Here is a 20,087-nt window from a genome sequence, read left to right on the forward strand (position 1 = left end):
GGCCACAGACGATTCAGAGCTTCTTTGTCAAATGGAAGCTGCTCCTTGGTTGGGGTATTCGGGTATGAATCGCATTCACCCCCCTTTTTTACACCGCAAGCATATGAGTGAGTTTCAACAATGCCTCTTTTCTCCTTGGAAGTTTCAACATCCATTATCTCAGCAACAGTTTGGTCATGTCCTGATTACATGCTACTAGCTATGAAGACGTTAGCAGGCTAATTTAACTACACACGCTGACACTTTTCGATAGCTAGCTTGTTCGTTGGAAATAGTCAAAAATATATGTCAAAGGTTTGATTAATTACAAAATTATTCATAGTATGGTTAGATATCATTTTTTGTGTAAAAAACAAATTGCAACTGCAGTCTAAAACTATAAACTTTGTGAGAAAACCCCAAAATTGTTCCTCAGCTAGAAATGTTACACCCTCTCATGTCGCAATCTTTATCATATCACTGATTTCATGGAGCTCTCCTGCTCATCATTTACTTCACAAAATCCCGCAAACGTGAAAGCGTCAGAAATAAACATTGCGAGATTGTACATATATGTGAGTCAGAGATTTGAAAGCAGACGCTTTCATCCAAAACGATGTACAGTAATCCGTACATACATTTTACGTTTGGTTGGCCCAGGGAAATTAGAGTTTTTCGAGCTTTTCGAAGCAATTTTTGTATATCTTTCTTTGTAGTACTGTATGTATTCAATCATTTCGAATTGATCACTTCCCACTGGGTACATACATAAATTCAATGTTTATTCCACGTTGGTTCAACGTAATTTAATTGGAATTACATTGATATTGTGTCACAGTGAATTTTATAATCTGCAGTCAATTTAATTATGTTTTCATGTGCCATGATTCTGACATTTTACATATGATCCTCATAGGATTAGGCTACATAATTACAGTGGTGCAGTAAATGTAATCTCAATTCAATACGATGTGCATATACTGTACATATAGCCAATATAGCTATTAAACCCATGTTCAGTGACTAATCTGTGACGCAAGTGGCCTAATATGTTTGTGACGTTCCATGAAACCACGGTATTGTTTAAAACTCGATTCTGATTGGCTTGCAGGTCATTCTACAGTGTAAATTATAAATGAAAACGTGCTTTTATAGCAGTGTTACAGATTCACAATACCGAGCGTGTCTCAACCCGTACCGCGCTTTTATCTACCTAAAGGTATCTTCACGCACGACTGGATAGGCCTTTTGGATACGCTTGTCCAAGGTAAGGATATGCGTCAAGCTATAGCCTACTTTTAATGTTTTAGTTCCGAACTTAAATTACTCCAGTCAAGTGATTCATCGTAAAAGTTTGTTGTTTTGACTGAGCAGTCCAATGGCCAATAACATACATAGATTATGCATTAGGCATTGCACAAGTCAGTGTTTAGGTCAGAATATAAAGTTGCTACTTCCGTCAACTCAAGTTACTCAATTCAAGTGATTAATCGTAAAATTGAGTTGTTTTGACTGTCAAAACAAATAACTTTGATGGAATATTCAAAATTATAATGGCAATTATGAATCACAAATTCACAACATTACTTGCATTTCAATGATTCATCCAGGCTCAAGACATAAAGTTGCCTGAAAGCTGTGTAACAATCATTCCATTGCTGACCCATAGGATGGTAATCACGTACATGCATCTAGAATCATGGATACCTTTCATGTGAGTACACACACCATATTTTTTTTTACATATCTCAGAAGGAAGATACCTCAATATCTGGAAGCACTGTCTCATGTACAATTGTTAATGCTATCTCTGAAATGTCTAACAAAATGTTGACTTGATCGTTTCATCAAGACCCTCTCATCACAAGTTGGAACTAGTGGTCAACATTGGGACAATGCAGCCATGAATAACATGGACCAATATTTTAATGGAGGTGAGCACTACACTTCTGATGGGTTTAAAGATTGTATTACATTATCTAAAAGTGAGAAAGTAAACCCCAGCTGTTATTCTTTTCACAGGGAAGGACAATCCCCATTATGCCATGAATGTTTCATTGCTGAACAACCATAGATATGTTTCCTCTAATTTGGCTCCCGTTCCTCCAACAGTGAGCAAGACCTGCCAGCAGAGCTCACTGGAGCAGGGAGACATCCCGTCATCCTTTTGGCACCTGACAAAGTACACTTTTTTTCTTCTAAATAACACTATAGTAACATCTTCTGCACAAAGTTACATTCCTAATAAGATTGGTGTTAAGTGAGAAAGAATCCTAAAGATGGTCCAATGGGCATGGTCTGAAGCCTCTCGTCATCTCAGTATGTTGAACCACCTGATTTCTTGCAGGCTTGAGATTCAGATCCTGCTGAAAGATGTTAAGCATTCGATTAACCACATGCAGGGGACGCTAAACACCATGCAGGGGCAGTGTATTGAGTTGCAGACTGCCATGTCTAAGGTAGTGTCAGATGAGTCTCAGATACAGAAGAATAAGTCTATGATGGTATGGTGATAATGATTGAGATGGTGATTATAATAATGATGACTAGCGGTACCCCACCCTACGGGCAGTAAATCATTGGATCTGATTAATTCAATTCAATGCAATTCAATCTTTGAGGACTGCAACCATAGAAATACAATTTATTTACACTAATAATAAGCTATTGTCAACTTCCCGTCTATGCTTATCTTGCTCATTGCTCACTGTTACCCTATGTGTGCAACTATTATTGATTTCTCACAGAAAAATAATTTGGTTTCAAATGTACCTGGGGCCATGTAAATAATTGTTAGGCTACTCATTTTGAATCCACCGGTGGCAACTTGTGTGACCATAAAAGTCTGTGTGCGATTGGGCACAGTAAAATTATTTGGTTACTGACCGGCCCTACATTATAGAAGGCCCTTCAAGTCGGAACTAGGAAATTCTGACATTTCTGACTCGCTAACTCGTTATGGAATGATGATTTCAAGTTTCCCACGTGAAGTATCAGAATCAACCAGTAGGAAGATCTACACTGATAACTTACATTCATTTTAACTCTGAGGTTCCAAGTTTCCGATGGCATGTTAATGCGTCAATAATTGCCATGGTAATTTTGAATGTCCAGTCAGTGAGCATTATGGGTAATTATCCTACATACTTACATCAAATACTTTATGATAGCATCGTATCCTGTAGTAACAGTGCCATTCCAAACACAATAAATGTGAAATATAACAAAGATACAAAATATTGCTAAAGTGAAGAAAATCAGTTAAAAAATATAGGAGGAAATGCCCCTGCAGCAGGGACTCTTACGGTATTATAATATATTGTAGATAACATTAATATAATTTGTGTATTTACAGTATCGTACACATACAAATGAAAGTATATGCTAGGGATTGATCTACACTGAGTGAACAAAACATTAAGAACACCTTCCTATTGAGCTGCCCTCCCCCTTGGTGGTGGACCATTGTTGATACTCAGGGAAAACTGTTGAGCGGGAAAAACCCAACAGCATGGCAGTTCTTGAGACAAACCGGTGCGCCTGGCACCTACTACCATACTCTGTTCAAAGGGACTTAAATCTTTGGTCTTGCCCATTCACCCTCTGAATGACACACATACACAATCCATGTCTCAATTGTCTAAAAATCAATCTTTAACCTGCCTCCTCCCCTTCATCTACACTGAAGAAGATTTAACAATTAACATCAATAAGGGATTATAGCTTTCACCTGATTAGTCTATGTCACGGAAAGAGAAGGTGTTCTTAATGTTTAATACACTCAGTGTATGTGTCAATGATGTTATAGATTCCAAGTGGTTGATTTTTTAGGGAATGACTATATTCTCTATATTATACCTGCAGATCATCACAGCAGCCGAAGTTGCTGTGCAGAGGGAGGAGATCCCCCGAGCATCAGGCCTCATCCCGTCACAGAGGGAGGGTATCCTCCAAACAGTCAGTGTCCCTGCACAGAGGGAGGGGATTCTCTCAGCAGCTAGCATCACTGCACAGAGGGAGGAGATCCTCCGAGCATCAGGTCTCATCCCGTCACAGAGGGAGGGTATCCTCCAAACAACCAGTGTCCCGTCACAGAGGGAGGGTATCCTCCAAACAGCCAGTGTCCCTGCACAGAGGGAGGGGATCCTCCAAACAGCCAGTGTCCCTGTACAGAGGGAGGGGATTCTCTCAGCAGCTAGCATCACTGCACAGAGGGAGGAGATCCTCCGAGCATCAGGCCTCATCCCGTCACAGAGGGAAGGGATTCTTCCAGCATCTTCTATCACTGCGCAGAAGAAGAAGATCCTCAGAGCATCAGGCCTCATCCCTGCACAAAAGGAGTTGATCCTCCTGATGGCCAGTGTCACTGCGCAGAGGAAGGGAATCGTCCCAATGGCCAGCGTCCCTGCGCACAGGGAGGGGATTGTCCCAAAGGCTAGTGTCTCTGCTGAGAGGAGTGGGATCCTCCAAACAGCCAGTGTCCCTGCACAGAGGGAGGGGGTTCTGCCAGCAGCTAGCATCACTGTGCAGAGGGAGGAGATCCTCCGAGCATCAGGCCTCATCCCTGCACAGAGGGAGAGGATCCTCCAAACATCAAGTGTCCCTGCACAGAGGGAGTTGATCCTCCTGAAGGCCAGCGTCCCTGCGCACAGGGAGTGGATCGTCCCAAAGGCTAGTGTCCCTGCAGAGAGGGAGGATATCTTCCTCACAACCAGTGTCCCTGTGAAGAATGGACACAATCATCCACAACCACCTCCCATCATCCCCATGGTGGCACCACTGTGGAAATGGGATGGTGGAGCGTGTACTCCACCTGTGGATTTCTATTCCAAGAGAAGAGGTCACTTAAACTTACCTAATTAGTAAAGAAATTACCATTGTGATAGCTTGATAATAAGTTGTGATAGGTTAAATGTATGGCTCATGTGAGTGTATATCTGTAATACTTTCATGCATTTTCTACATAAAACAGGTTTAGCTCCATTTTACTTTGACATTTTAGTCATTTAGCAGACGCTCTTATCCAGAGCGACTTACAGTAGTGAGTGTATACATTTTCATACTCCAGTGAATCTCTCCATAATTTCTCATGGATTTTTTTGATATTTGCGGATAAATATGCTAGATTTTGCAGCAACAATTATGACATTTTGCATAGCAATATGCAATATTTTTGTCCAATTTGTTGCAAAAATGCGCTGACAAGGGAAAAAACTGTGTTGATGTGTGGCTTGATTGAACCATATTATGCAGTAAATGTGCGGTGATTGGTTGAAATTGCGAGCCCTCTTTTTGTACTGTGGTAATGGGTCAGTTCTATGCGATAATATTGTGATGATGTGACTATTTTATGCAGAAATAGTTTGGCGATTGGTCAAATTTGTAAGCCCTCGCATAATATGCAGGGAATTGTTGATTTTGCAACCAAAACAATGCGATCGCAGAGTCCTGGAGTAACCTCCCTGCGTGTAGGTTAAGATTGGGTTGTAACAGAGTATCAGAGCCAGACGTTTCTACCTGTCAGCTAGTAATTGTTCTGTATGGTGACATGAGCAGAGTGGCCTGACTTCTCCCACTTATTACAGATGTCCGACTTAGATATGTTGAGCATCCTGCTATGATGTCCATCACCAAGCCGGAACACTCCGAGGCCACTTCTCAGTGCCAGACTGGCAGCCGGCCGATGGCTGAGCCCGAGACCCCTGCTGTTCACAATAACAGTGGAGGCTGGCTCAGCTGGGTTTTTGGGAGTGGAAGATTTAATAAGAAGGAGGTTCATCTACCTGAGGACAAAGACAGATCTGTAAGGAACTGGTTCTTAACACTATATTCTATGTAGAGACAATTGAGTGGATAATTTTTTTTATTGTGGCTTGCTTCACATTGCTAACATCTTCTTCCTCAGATTGTCTGGGATCCAACTCTGCACAGATGGGTTAACAAAACTGAGCCCAAGGCTGAGGTACACACTTAAATTCAATGAAATTAAAAACAGTGAACAACCATTGTATTTCAACTGTGATAATATTACTAACAATTTGGAAAATGTGTTGATGTGTTTTACAGAACAAGTGTGTACCACCACCTCCACCGATGGGGACATATGGATATCAGGGGAACACTGGCCCCAAAGGAGTGAATCCTTACTCTATGAAAGCAGGTGAATATTGCTTTAGAATTCATGTGGTTTAACCAAGACTGTGTCAGCCGATCATAGATGTCCCTGGTGGTCTCCTGCTAACAGCTTTCCCACTACCAGCAGGTCTATGGGGCAGCAAATACCCTACAATACATTACAATGATGGGACCAACTCAAAGCCTCCAAGCCATGGGCCTGGACTGCTTCCTAGACAGCTCTCTGGCTTGCTCCCTCCTTCACACGTTGACCTCATGGCACCAATGGTTGTGCCACCTGACACTCTACCCTACTGAGGTATGACTCTGGAAAATCCTTCCAAATTGTATCCATTCATCATTAACTGAGATTTTTCTTTAACATAGCAAGTGGCTAAAATAGCAAGGATGTTAACTATTTTTTTATTTTTGTTCAACAGGCCATTTGCCCAGAGTGGATTTGCCATACATAGAATTTTTCAGCATTAAAAATCTTCAGCATAAAAAAGTATTAAAAGATGATCTTTTAATTAAATCTCTCCTTTGTGTCCTCATGTTCACATTAATTTGATGTGTTCTATCATCCTTTACAATGCTTATTGCTTCTGCATTATTTTACAGACAAGTATATATTATACACATAGACATTACAAAAACATATTTTTGTGCATTTTGGATTTCCTACATTTACTTACTGTACAGACAAGTATATTTTATACATATATATTTTTTTTAACTACATTTTTTTATGTATTCCATAGACAGAAAGAAATATATTTAGATGCATTTTGAATTCCTAAATGTCAATATTTTATTTTCTGTGTCACGTGTTTATGCCCATTTATGTACATCCTGTGTATGTTACCCTTCCAATGAGCTTATCATATAAACTACAACGCAAAAAGTATGGTTTACTTCACTTTTAATCATGTTAGCACAGGTAACAGCCGTTTACAGTCTTTCTTTAGTTTTTCATTCTTACTCTTCCCAATTCAATTAAACTATATTTCTTTATTTCCCATGGGCTTCACCAGAGTACCCCCTAGTGGCTGGAATACAACTGTATTAAGCCCCTTACAACACCCCCCTGCAAAAACGAAATGTTGTCCCAGTTGCAGCCTAGTATCTGTCTTGTTTTGCACGCTTTGTACAAAATAATAAAATGCAGTACTACAGGATATTTCTTAACGTAGCTCTTTATTAGCTAGCTATAACTGGCATGTTCACGTATCGCCAACCAGCATCAAACTGACCATGACCTAACCATTTGGGTGGTCTTAACCAATCATAGCACAGTATAATATGGCGGTAAAATGCATCCAATTATAATTCAGTATGTTTACACATATGGATATTACAGTATCCAAACTGATATGCCATTTTTAGTTGTTTTTTTTAAACAGCGGGACACCACCCTCACCTTCGACCAGCTGGTGGACCTGTCCATTCGGCTGGATAACCTGCTGGCTACCCAAAGACGTCCAGACCTCTGCGACCATCTGTGGCCGCAGAGGTCACACTGCCGGTCAGTGCCAGGTTTGTTCCTCTGGGGGTCGAGGCAGCAGGCAGGGCACTCTGGCGTCACCCCAGGTGAGCCGGCACCATTCTCACCCAGAGCCCTCTGTTGCACACATGTTTTTGTATGTTACTTTTCCTGAGTTTTCCCCGCATTCCCAGCATAAAGCGCTCGTCGATTCAGGCGCGGCTGGGAATTTTATGGACAGATAATTTGCCCATAGTTTAGGGATCCCCATTGTTCCAGTGGCTATTGTTGATAAATCGTTTACTGTTGACAGGAGAACAAGAGGAGACAATAGGACGAGGTGGATAATTTTATAATAAGGCCGTTTAATCACATGTAAAGATATCTTAGTAAAATCTTGCAGCAAGGCTCTTTCTGTCTGATTCTTATGGAACCGTCCGGAAAAGAGCGTAGTTTCAACAGTTGTACAGTTTTATATAGACAACAAGCAAAGTAGGTTGATCTGGAAGTCTGGCCTTCCGATTGGTCGATCTGGGTCTTGGGTAGTCCTGAACAGGCCTGGTGTCCACGTTCCATTGGTTCCTGAGATAGTTCTTTGTCTTGAGCTCCAACCCTGAGTTGTGTGTGTCTGTGTGATTGTCATGGGGGAGGGGAGTTGTGGGTGTCGTGTATATGTCTAATGAGTCCAGCATATGTCCAAGAGAAAGAGGGGGTGTGGGCATATTGTGTCAACTATAGCTAATGTTGAGAAGTTGTTAAAACAAGTTACCAATATCTAATACAATTTCTTACACTATGCCCTTCCCAGTTCACGCCTTAGTCGACCATTATGGTCAGGGTTGATTAGGGAGGCCACCGTTTCCGCTCAGTCTCTTCCTCATTGACTCTCTTGCGTTTCCCGTGGTACTAGATCTACCCTGGTTAGCCTGTCATGACCCCACTGTTTCATGGCAACGGAGGGCTCTCACGGGGTGGTCGCGAGAGTACTCGGGGAGGTGTCTAGGGGTTTCCGTTGGTGCTACTACAGTGGAAACTCCAGACCAGGTCTCCACCGTGCGCATTCCCCCCGAATATTCCGATTTGGCTCAATGACTCAATTACCACCCCATCGTCGTAGGGATTGTGCGATAAATCTCCTGGTAGACGCTGCACTTCCCAGGAGTCACGTGTATCCCCTGTCACAGGCGGAGATGGCGGCTATGGAAACATTTGTCTCCGAATATCTGCATCAGGGGTACATTCGGTCCTCCACTTGACCCGCCTCCTCAAGTTTTTTTTTTTGTGAAGAAGAAGGCGGGACGTCTGCGCCCGTGTATTGCCTATCGAGCCCTAAACCAGATCACTGTGAAGTACAGTTACCCGCTACCTCTCATAGCCACAGCGATTGAGTCAATGCACGGGGCGCGCTTCTTCACCAAACTAGATCTCAGGAGCGCTTACAACCTGGTGCGTTTCCGGGAGGGAGACGAGTGGAAGACGGCGTTCAGTACTACCTCAGGGCATTATGAGTACCTCGTCATGCCGTACGGGTTGATGAATGCTCCATCAGTCTTCCAAGCCTTTGTAGACAATATTTTCAGGGACCTGCACGGGCAGGTATAGTGGTGTATATTGATGACATTCTGATATACTCCGCTGCACGCGCGGAGCATGTGTCCCTGGTGCGCAGGCTGCTTGGTCGACTGTTGGAGCATGACCTGTACGTCAAGGCTGAGAAATGCCTGTTCTTCCAACAGTCTGTATCCTTCCTAGGGTACCGCATTTCCACCTCAGGGGTGGAGATGGAGAGTGACCACATTTCAGCCGTGCGTAATTGGCAGACTCCGACCACGGTAAAGGAGGTGCAGCGGTTCTTAGGGTTTGCCAATTACTACCGGAGGTTTATCCGGGGTTTTGGTCAGGTGGCGGCTCCCATTACCTCACTGCTGAAGGGGGGGCCGGTGCGTTTGCAGTGGTCGGCAGAGGCGGACAGAGCTTTCCTCCGTTTGAAGGCGCTGTTCACCGATGCTCCGGTGTTGGCACATCTTTGACCCTCTTTGGCGTTCATAGTGGAGGTGGACGCATCCGAGGCTCGGGTTGGAGCCGTGCTCTCACAGCGCTCGGGTACGCCACCGAAGCTCCGCCCCTGTGCTTTTTTTTCGAAGAAGCTCGGGCCGGCGGAGTAAAACTATGATGTGGGGGACAGGGAGCTGTTGGCTGTGGTTAAAGCCCTGAAGGTGTGGAGACACTGGCTCGAGGGGGCTAAGCACCCTTTCCTCATCTGGACTGACCACCGTAACCTGGAGTATATCCGAGCAGCTAGGAGACTGAATCCTCGTCAGGCAAGGTGGGCCATGTTTTTCACCAGATTCAGATTCACGATCTCGTATAGACCAGGTTCCCTTAACACAAAGGCTGACGCGCTGTCCCGTCTTTACGACACTGAGGATCGGTCCATCAATCCTATTCCCATCATTCCGGCTGCTAGGCTGGTGGCACCGGTAGTATGGGAGGTGGACGCGGACAACGAGCGGGCACTAAGGGGGGAACTGCGCCTCCACATTGCCCGGAGGGTCGTAGGTACGTGCCGCTTGCTGTCCGTGATCAATTGATTCGGTGGGCTCATAGTCTACCCTCGTCGGGTCACCCGGGGATTCTGAGGACAGTGCGGGGTCTTAAGGGGAAGTACTGGTGGCCCACCTTAGTTAAGGACGTGCGAGTCTGTTTCCTCCTGTTCGGTGTGTGCCCAGAGCAAGGCTCCTAGGCACTTGCCTAGAGGGAAGTTACTACCCCTCCCCGTTCCACAACGGCCGTGGTCTCATCTATCGGTGGATTTCCCCACTGATCTTCCCCCGTCTCAGGGAAACACGGCGATCCTGGTCGTTGTGGATCGGTTCCCTAAGTCCTGCCGTCTTATCTCGTTGCCCGGTCTCCCTACGGCCCTACCGACTGCGGAAGCTCTGTTCACCCACGTCTTCCGGCACTACGGGGTGCCCGAGGACATCGTTTATGATCTTTGTTGTCACTAGCAATAGATTGTATAGCTGTGTCACAGTCCCCTTTAAAACTAAATCCATTTTACAATGGCTGTATTTGAACTCAACATGATTGAGTTGCATAGAAAAGTAGCAGATTCAACATCCTTTTGACTATCTGGAGATATGCCAATACAATCAGTGCTTGTTTACAGTTTGGTGATTTACAAAAACAAAAGTGTTTGGGGTTTCTTGTGCTGTGTGACACATTCTTCACCATATTTACCTTTCACTGCATTTCTCCTCCCCCCTCTGTGTTTGGTGTTTTTGTATCAGTTAGTTTAGTCTGACTGTTGCACCGACATACATTTGTGCTGTCATCCTCATCTCCTATTTCATTACATATGGGTGACGGCCCAACGGATTGGTCAACTCAACCTATTCCTCAATCTGATTAACAAAACTGAGGCTAAACTGAGGCTGAGGCTGATTAACAAAACCTCCATTCTTGTCCCACATATTCCTAAGATTTTTGACACTATGTTTAGTGACAATTGGTTTTCCAATTGGCCATTGCAAGGTTTTGTCAACTTCCTCACAAAATTGGAAATCACATTTTTCATTATGCTGCATAATGGAATGTATTGCCCTTGAAATATGATGACAATCCCAAAATGCATTTTTGTCGTCCCCCCCCCCCCCCCCCCCCCACACAACATTTGAGTCTTAACTTTCTGATCGTTCACAACATCCATGCCACCCCCATACAATTAATGCTTCAGATTTGGTGGTTCAAGAGCCTTATTTTAATTTATCATCTGTTGTGTCAAATTATTCTTATCTATGCATTTATCAGTACGGTCAACTCCACAGTTAACGCTTATCACCCCAGACAACAGTGTCACTATCAGTACAGTCAACTCCTACTTTAGCACTAGGTCCACCCTTTACCAGTTCTTCCACCAACACCAGATCTCTGCAACAAATCCCTTCCCTAATTTATTATATTTTATTCCAGTATATTGTTGTTAAATCATTATTATATAGGTTAGATCTATGGATAGTATAGCCTATAATTGTCTGTGAAACAGGTAGGCCTACCTCTTATTTCTTAAATAGGCTCGAACACAAAGCCCTCTTGTTATAAAGACAAATTAAAATGAAGACCCTAGTGAGTAATCCCAACCCCACTTTATTTTAGCATCTAGAATAGTTGTTTCTATTTAAGCCAATATGTAATTTATAGGCCTATAGTGCAGGGCTAGGCAACCATGGGCCTGGAGTGCCGCAGACCCTTCATGTTTTTGATTTACCAACCTGGAACAGCGGGTGTGTTGAATTTAGGCAATCACTGAACTGATCAATTAGCTCAGTTGGTCAGGTGTGGTGCCTAGTTGGAACAAAATCCTGTAGTACCTGCTGCGCTCCAGGAACAGAGTTGCCTATCCCAGCTATAGAGCCCCAAAGTGGCGGTGTCATAATACCCGAACAGGGAAATGGTTCTAATCGTTTTTCCACCATTTATTTTTCCCCTTAAGGAATTTTAGAAACACTTAAGGGCTGTGTTTTGTATAGGCTTACCCTGGCATTACGTTTTGATAACCATTTAAATCACTCTTGGACAAGGTGACTTTCAAAAATATATTCGGGTCTATTTACTCTCAGATTCTAAAATGCTAATTAGCATCAAAGTAGACACGCAAGACTACAAATCCCTGCAAGCTCCTGCACGTCATCTCTAGCTGACCTTTGCAAACAGGTATATTGTGTCAATTTAAAACTTGCACAAAACAGTTCACAGAATTGTCAATTTAAAGAAATGTATTCATTACTACATTTTGCTAACATTAGATATAGTTAATCAAGAGATTCTTTCCTTTGTCTCGATTCGGCAGTCTCATCCAGATCATTCATGGCATTTTTAGGTCTTTATGATAGCCACATTAGCAGCTAATTAGCATTTAATTTTTAGAGGTAAATACAAGCGAATATATTGATAAGTCAGCTTGTCCTGGACCTAGAGAGATTTACACGGTTAGCAAAACGTCACTCAAAAGTAAGCTTACACGAAACACAGACCTTATTTTAAGTGTTTCTATAATCCAGTAAGGGAAAAAACGATTGGAACAATTTATTTTATGGGTATGACTCATATTGTGGTACTCTATAGTGTATTGTACTGGGGGCTATGGACTGGGTGGAGTAGAAAGTGTTGCCATAGACCTCAGTCCCCCATAAAATAACACCATATATAGATTCTACAGACCCTAGTGAGTAATCCCAACACCACTTTTACTTTGGCACCTAGAATAGTTTTCTCCCTATAAACCAATATGTATTTCATATACAGTGTATTGCATTGGAGGCATTTATTTGACCTTGGAACATGTGTTGACCCCCAAACTGAATGCAAATATTACTTAAATATGAAGAACTGTGAGTCATGGATGATCTGGAGTCAGAACTGAGGGTGCCTGGAGAAGAACAGGGTGAAAATGAGTCTTCAGATGACGATGAATCAATCAACAGAAAACGAATCAAGAAGCCAAACCTTCCCCTGGCGCCTCCTTTATTTAAAGGTCATTTATAAAATGGAGTGTGTAGAAGAATATGTGAACCCTTGAGTAAGCTAAACCAGCTAGTTAGCTAGTTCAAGCTGCTGTTTACTGACAAGTACTACATACACTATATATACACAAAAGTATGTTGACACCCCTTCAAATTAGTAGATTCGGCTATTTCAGCCACACCTGTTGATGACAAGTGTATAAAATCGAGTACACAGCCATGCAATCTCCATAGACAACCATTGGCAGTAGAATGGCCTTACTGAAGAGCTCAGTGACTTTCAACGTGGCACCACCATAGGATGCCACCTTTCCAACAAGTCAGTTTGTCAAGTTTCTGCCCTGCTAGAGCTGCCAACTGTAAGTGCTGTTATTGTGAAGTGGAAACATATTGGAGCAACAACGGCTCAGCTGCGAAGTGGTAGCCCACAAGCTCCCAGACAACTGCCGAGTGCTGAAGCGCATAGCTCGTAGAAAGCATCCTCAGTTGCAACCCTCACTACCGAGTTCCAAACAGCACAAGAACTGTTCGTCGGAAGCTTCATGAAATGGGTTTCCATGGCTGAGCAGCCACACACAAGCCTAAGATCCCCGAGCGCGGTTCCAAGCGTCGGCTGGAGTAGTGTAAAGCTCGCTGTCATTGAACTCTGGAGCAGTGGAAACGCATTCTCGGGAGTGATGAATCACGCTTTAACCATTTAGCAGTCCGACGAACGAATCTGGGTTTGGCGAATGCCAGGAGAACACTACCTGCCCGAATGCATAGTGTCAACTGTAAAGTGGAGGCGGAATAATGGTCTGGGGCTGTTTTTCATGGTTTGGGGTAGGCCCCTTAGTTCCAGTGAAGAGATCTTAGCCTTACAGCATACAATGACGTTCTAGACGATTCTGTGCTTGCAACTTTGTGGCAACAGTTTTGGGGGAAGGCTCTTTCCTGTTTCAGCATGTCAATGCCCCTGTGCACAAAGTCCATACAGAAATGGTTTGTTGAGATCGATGTGGACGAACTTGACTGGCTAGCACAGAGCCCTGACCTCAACCCCATCGGGATGAATTGGACCGCCGACTGCCAGCCAGGCCTAATTGCCCAACATCAGTGCCCGACCTCACGAATGCTCTTGTGGCTGAATGGAAGCAAGTCCCCGCAGCAATGTTTCAACATCAAGTGGAAAGCCTTCCCAGAAAAATGGAGGCTGTTATGTCAGCAAAGGGGGGTACAACTCCTTATTAATGCCCATGATTTTGATGAGATGTTTGACCAGCAGGTGTCCACATACCTTTGGCCATGTAGTGTGTGTTAATGCCCGATTTATTGTTTTCATCTATACATGGGATGCTCTTATTTACCAGTAGCAATGTCTGTTGTTTCATTAGAGACACCCCGTGAGACTGGCTTTCACAAGACCACAAGGAACTGGACTCCTGATCCATCCCTGTAGTACAATTGATAACTATTGCTATAAATGCTAAAAATCCAATCTTACTGAAACTTATATCACTTTTTGGCCTATCCCTCTGTACTGGTATGTCTCTACTACTTTCACCACTCCTCCCCTTAACCCATCTTCCTCTCCTTTCTTCACTGCCTCAACATATGACAACATCTGCACTACCCTGGAAACCTCAACCTACCTCTCCTGCATGGGACAATTCTGATCCCCAGCTCCATGGGCACCCGCACAATTAACACATTCCACTACTTTCCCCAATACTCCACATTCCTTCGTCTCATGCCCTTCTGCACGTCCCACTCAGGTAACATACACATAACACACACATTTATAATATTGTATATGGACATCTCTCAACTTTTTTTTCTCCCTAGCTCTCTCTCGCTCTTCCTCTGTGTCTGTAAATATCTCCCTCTCTGTGTCTGTCTGGTTGGTCTCTGGGGAGGAGGCTTTCAAGTTTGTACGTCTGGACGGCTCTATAAGAAAGAAGAGAAAGGTACCCCAGAATGACCCACCCGTCAGCCTGTTGAACAAGCAGCTTTCATCTGGAGGAAAGCTTGGACTTACGCAACTTTGTGGCAACTTATGCACTACCCTCTGGAGTGCCTTGCGGTCTGAGGACGAGCTGTTGCCTTACAAGGCAGTGATGCAACCAGTCAGGATGCTCTCGATGGTGCAGCTGTCAAAACTTTTCAGGATCTGAGGACCCATGCCAAATCTTTTCAGTCTCCTGAGGGGGGGTAGGTTTTGTCGTGCCCTCTTCGCGACTATCTTGGTGTGCTTGGACCATGTTAGTTTGTTGGTGATGTGGACACCAAGGAGCTTGAAGCTCTCAACCTGCACCACTACAGCCCCGTCGATGAGAATGGGGGTGTGTTCGGTCCTCCTTTTCCTGTAGTCCACATTCATCTCCTTTGTCTTGAGTATTCATCTAATTAAATGTGTATGTGAACATGTTCCGGCTCGCCAGCCAATTATCATATTGATGAAAATCCAGTGTCTGTGTTATGACTAACGTATGATGTTACACTCATTCTGTTTTTTTATGATTTCTAATTCTTAATCTTCTATGATATGCATTTAACTCTGTAACACAACCGTGTCAGTGAATCACAGGAAGATTTTGTCAGAGTTGTCAGATGTTCCAAGGCTGTGACAATTGGCTCAAATCTATTCATGTCTTCAGCAAATTCTTGAACATTTCAATATTTTCCATCTTCTTTTGATCCTTTAGTGCACACAATCTCAGGAGGAGTTCAAGTTGGAAGATCTGAAGAAACTGGAAATCAGTATGTATACTAGGAAGAATATGATATCGTCAACATCTGAATGCTTTATTCATCATTAGTTGAATGTTTTGGCAATGTAATGTGTTAATTGTGCTTTTCTCTCAACAGTTATCAACAGTATTTTGACGTATAACAGAGATTTTGCTTTTGATGTGCAGCCAGTGCCCTTGAGGTAAATGAAGATCGATGAACCATCACAATGCAGGCCACTTATTGTCGTACCCAATGTAAATACAGAGTTTTTTGTTTAAGTACACAATAATCAGAACAAATCAGAGCAAATTATGGAGTAAAGCAAACGGTATTACTAAAAATTCAACAATGGCTTCCCCATCTGAATGACCTAATCTCCTAACATCATGCTGAGCCTGTAAATATTCAACAAGTAATCTAATGAATGAAATCTTACATTCAGGAGAATCCTTGCCCCAGGGGAGGAGGAGAACTTGGAGGTGGAAGAAGAGGAGGATGCTGCTACAGGAGCAGGCTCCCCAGAGTCCTTTCCCAACAGAGTACCAGGTAAGAACTCAACAAATACTGTGTTTTATTTGTAATCTATGGTGTATATAGAGCATTCATAATCATTGGTCTTTATTCTGAATCTGTTGACTGTGTAATTTTGCCATTGTTATTTTTTTGGCTTTGTGGCCCTGTTTTGAGTGCCTTTGTGATTGCTGTCTCCTCTGTTCCCTGTCTCTCTGCATGGCTTCGTCACTCTGTCCTCACTGCCTGCTCCATTCACAGTTTTGCAAGGTATGGTTTGGTTGAGAAGTAAGGGGCTGGCATGGGTTTGAATGGGTCTGTCTTTTTATAGTTTTGTCGTAGCATGAATATGATTGCCTACTAATGGACAGTTTGTTATTATCAAAAACCCTATCCTACTACTACTAGATAGCTTTAGTTGTTGAATCTACTTTACAATGTATTTTTTTTATAAGCATTCACCAAAACGTGTATGTCATCTTAGCCTTATCTGTTAGTCAGTCTACAACTTCTTCTGCTGCCTATTATTATATAAGTAAAATACTGCTGACAGTAATGACTTGAACAAGGATCTGTAAGTATAGACACTGGTTACGTCCCAAATGACACCCGATTCCCTATGCAGTGCAATATGGGCCCTGGTCAAAAGTAGTGCACTATAGTAGTGAACTTGTCCCCCTTGCCCATTTTAAACTTTTATTCTTATTGTAACTGCTTCGGGTAATGCAAGTTCTTGTGCTGTTAGGGGAATAACCTATGTTTAAATGTAACAATCTGCTGCTGTATTTTTTTGTTTTGTGTAGTTTCTTAATCATTGTACATAAACTGTATGTGTAAACATGTATACGCAGGGCCCAGCTGTAAAAGAGACCTTGGTCTCAGTCTGTGTTCCTTGTTGAAATCAAGGTATAATAATATAGGGAGTAGGGTTCCATTTGGGACGTTACCATTATCTTGATTTCAGCTGCATTAGTTCTGGGAACGTGGGAATATTTTCTGCAATTATTGTATCTTTAGAAAGTTACAGCTTTCATGTCTCCAACAGGTACATTGTTGCCACGGTTACCCTCAGAGCCCAGGATGTCGCTGCTCACAATAAAGATTGACAAGATTGGGCTGAAAGATGCTGGGCAATGCATTGATCCCTACATGACAGTTAGTGTGAAAGGTACTAAATGTAGGCTACATTGTTTACATTGCTGAGATGAGTTGCTTACATTCACATCTGAAATGGTAAGGTCTGAAACAGTGATAATCTAGAAAAATGTTAAAATAATTATCTCTGTTGAGTTGACACTTGACAGTACATTTTTATAAATATAATTTATTCCTGCAGAATAGCCCAAGTGAATCTGAACGTTTTGTTTCCCAACAGATTTGAGTGGCATTGATTTGAACCCAGTGCAAGACACACCTGTGGCAACCCGAAAGGAGGACACATACATTCACTTCAGCGTAGACATTGAGATCCAGAGACATATCGAGAGACTACCAAAAGGTAGTCAAACGTTCTATTTCTACTGAATTAGTAGTGGGGCCTCTATTTAGCCAGTATCATGTAATATTAAGCTAATACAGTGTCAGTTTATGTTCAAATCCTTGCAGAGGGATTGGGCAGACAATCGTTAATCCTGAATTGTGTTCATGTTCCGGGGGCAGCTATTTTCTTTGAGTTCAAGCACTATAAGCCCAAGAAGGGGTTTACCAGCACAAAATGTTTTGCCTTCATGGAAATGGATGAGATCAAACCTGGTCCCATTGTGATCGAGTTGTGAGTGACACATTTTGTGTTTTCCAGATTAACTTTCTTTAAATGTACTCACTATTTTATTTTAAGATGAAAATAAATTACATTTGATAACTATTTATTTTGAGAATCTCAGATTTTAGCTATTTTTCTGGGGGGTGGGGGGGGGTGGTTCTGGTTCAGTCTGCCCTTTGAATATACCGTTTGAATGAATCACTTATTTATGCTATCGGATGTCAGGTACAAGAAGCCTACTGACTTCAAGAGGAAGAAGCTCCAGCTCCTGACCAAGAAGCCACTCTATCTCCACCTCCACCAGACGTTGCACAAAGATTAATAACCGAGGTCACAGAGTAGAGCACATCAAGAAAGCAGAAGCGCCACAGAATTCCACTGTAGTCATCAGACATCCAGCAAAGTTTGGTGTACCGCCTCCCTATCCGCCTCCACTCACATCAACAATACTAAACCCAGCAGGCCCAAATGCCACAACCTCAACTCTGTGATAGGACGGCCCTGGATGACACATATTAACTACAGCGGTGACAACACACTACTGTATAATGCTGCTTCGTAACCAAGTGGGAGGTGGGAATTTACCAGTTGTGAAGTCGTAAATACCAGTTGGATGCATTCACGTGATTTGAACTTGTTGAGAAAAGATAATTTGGCTAATGGCCAACAAGCTGCCTAAACCATAAACTTAAAGCTACAAAATGCAGTATTTGACCCCTCTGGTGCCAATTAGCGATCACTTTTTTTCTCCTCTCTGCATGACGCTCAATGGAAAAGAAGAGTTGAGTTAGCAATTGGTACTGTATGTCAAACAACCAGCCTCGTCTTTAGTCTTCCTCTGCCTTTCCCTTTGGGGATGAAAGAGGATCAACATGGTCATAGGTGCTCAAGCGATCTATTGATGATGTCATATCCTGGTGCCAATTTCAAAAGATCTCATTGTGCCCATTTGACACTGCCACAGTGAAAATATATAACTGCCCTGTTCATTTACTTACATCCTTATCCCTGATCTGGCGTTATTTAATAGGTAAAAGTAATATATTGGGATATTTGCTTTAATCTATCACATTAGATGTGTGATTACTTCAAGGATGGGAGGAAGGATGCATTTTTTTAGCATTCAGAAAGGATTCTGAGATGCTATGATGTCATCCTGTTATAAAGGGAGTTGAAAAGGATGCTGCATGTAACTGAAGTTGACTTTGACCTTTGTTTTGAATGCTGTTCCCATCAAGGCCACACTGGCTAACCACTATTAAAACATTGTCTCCATTTTATTAATATTTTTTTTTTGTAATGGCACTAACTGAATACACTTATGGTGCTTTCAAGAGAACCGGGAACTCTGAAAAAAATTTGGTCAAATCATGACGTCAGTGATCATCGGGTTGGAATGTCAGAGCTCTAGAAAGTGCCAGAGTTCCCGACGTGGAATTCCGAGTTGGATGACTCAAAAGATTTCTCCCAGTCGGAGCTTGTTTTTTTCAGAGTTCCCAGTTGTCTTGAACACACTGAAGTCGGCGATTTCTGAGTTCCCAGATGTTTTGCTCACGGCATTAAGAGACACTAATCAGTGACAATTTACACTGCTTTCATTTTTTTTTTTTCACTGGGCTTGTTTGACATTGCAGGTGACTGCTGACTGATATACAAATGACCTTGCATCATAAAATAAACGACTCATTATTCGTAGATCAGTTAGTCATAATGAATCACATATTTGATTCTCACTAACATAGCCACTGCCGCGTAAGACTAGTGAAGGCTTTGCAGGAGTGCCCATAGTAATTACCAGAATTACCCACTTAAATCAGGAATAAACAGATGGGTATTACTGTAGCAGTTATTGTTAGCATGTACAAAGAGAGCAAATTCAAGTGTTGGGTGTCGACAGAAAATCCACTTAGTCATCATGATTAACCTTCAGTAACTCCATTTATGGTGTCACATACTGTAGAAATGTACAATGTCAATTCAGACCTGGAACAATGTGAAAAACGTG

General features: G+C 42.7%; 1 protein-coding gene and 1 long non-coding RNA gene across 3 annotated transcripts; both read left to right on the forward strand.

The window, feature by feature from the left end:
- Positions 1 to 4,797: 4,797 nt before the first annotated feature.
- Positions 4,798 to 6,105, forward strand: LOC120036380. Of its 2 annotated transcripts, none has more exons than XR_005474480.1 (3): positions 4,798 to 4,819; positions 5,885 to 5,941; positions 6,046 to 6,105. It is a non-coding gene; the product is annotated as an uncharacterized LOC120036380 (long non-coding RNA). The 2 variants fall into 2 exon arrangements; XR_005474481.1 differs by lacking the exon at positions 4,798 to 4,819 and adding an exon at positions 5,748 to 5,782.
- Positions 6,106 to 12,973: 6,868 nt separating this feature from the next.
- LOC120036381 (axin interactor, dorsalization-associated protein-like) lies at positions 12,974 to 18,491 on the forward strand. Its single transcript, XM_038982851.1, has 8 exons — positions 12,974 to 13,000; positions 15,783 to 15,837; positions 15,946 to 16,009; positions 16,253 to 16,356; positions 17,366 to 17,488; positions 17,696 to 17,816; positions 17,972 to 18,091; positions 18,308 to 18,491. Exons 1-8 carry the CDS (start codon positions 12,974 to 12,976, stop codon positions 18,402 to 18,404), a joined length of 711 nt encoding a protein of 236 aa, XP_038838779.1. The 3' UTR covers positions 18,405 to 18,491.
- The last annotated feature ends 1,596 nt before the right edge of the window (positions 18,492 to 20,087 follow it).

This window comes from Salvelinus namaycush, unplaced genomic scaffold (genome assembly GCF_016432855.1).
Source record: "Salvelinus namaycush isolate Seneca unplaced genomic scaffold, SaNama_1.0 Scaffold1320, whole genome shotgun sequence".
Classification (NCBI taxonomy): domain Eukaryota; kingdom Metazoa; phylum Chordata; class Actinopteri; order Salmoniformes; family Salmonidae; genus Salvelinus; species Salvelinus namaycush.

Excerpts from the sequence above, each read along its gene's own strand:
- LOC120036381 (XM_038982851.1), top strand. The coding sequence starts at position 12,974 with ATGGATGATCTGGAGTCAGAACTGAGG. Across the intron at positions 16,010-16,252 it reads GTGCAGCCAGTGCCCTTGAG|GAGAATCCTTGCCCCAGGGG; the intron begins GTAAATGAAGAT and ends TCTTACATTCAG. Across the intron at positions 17,489-17,695 it reads CATGACAGTTAGTGTGAAAG|ATTTGAGTGGCATTGATTTG; the intron begins GTACTAAATGTA and ends GTTTCCCAACAG.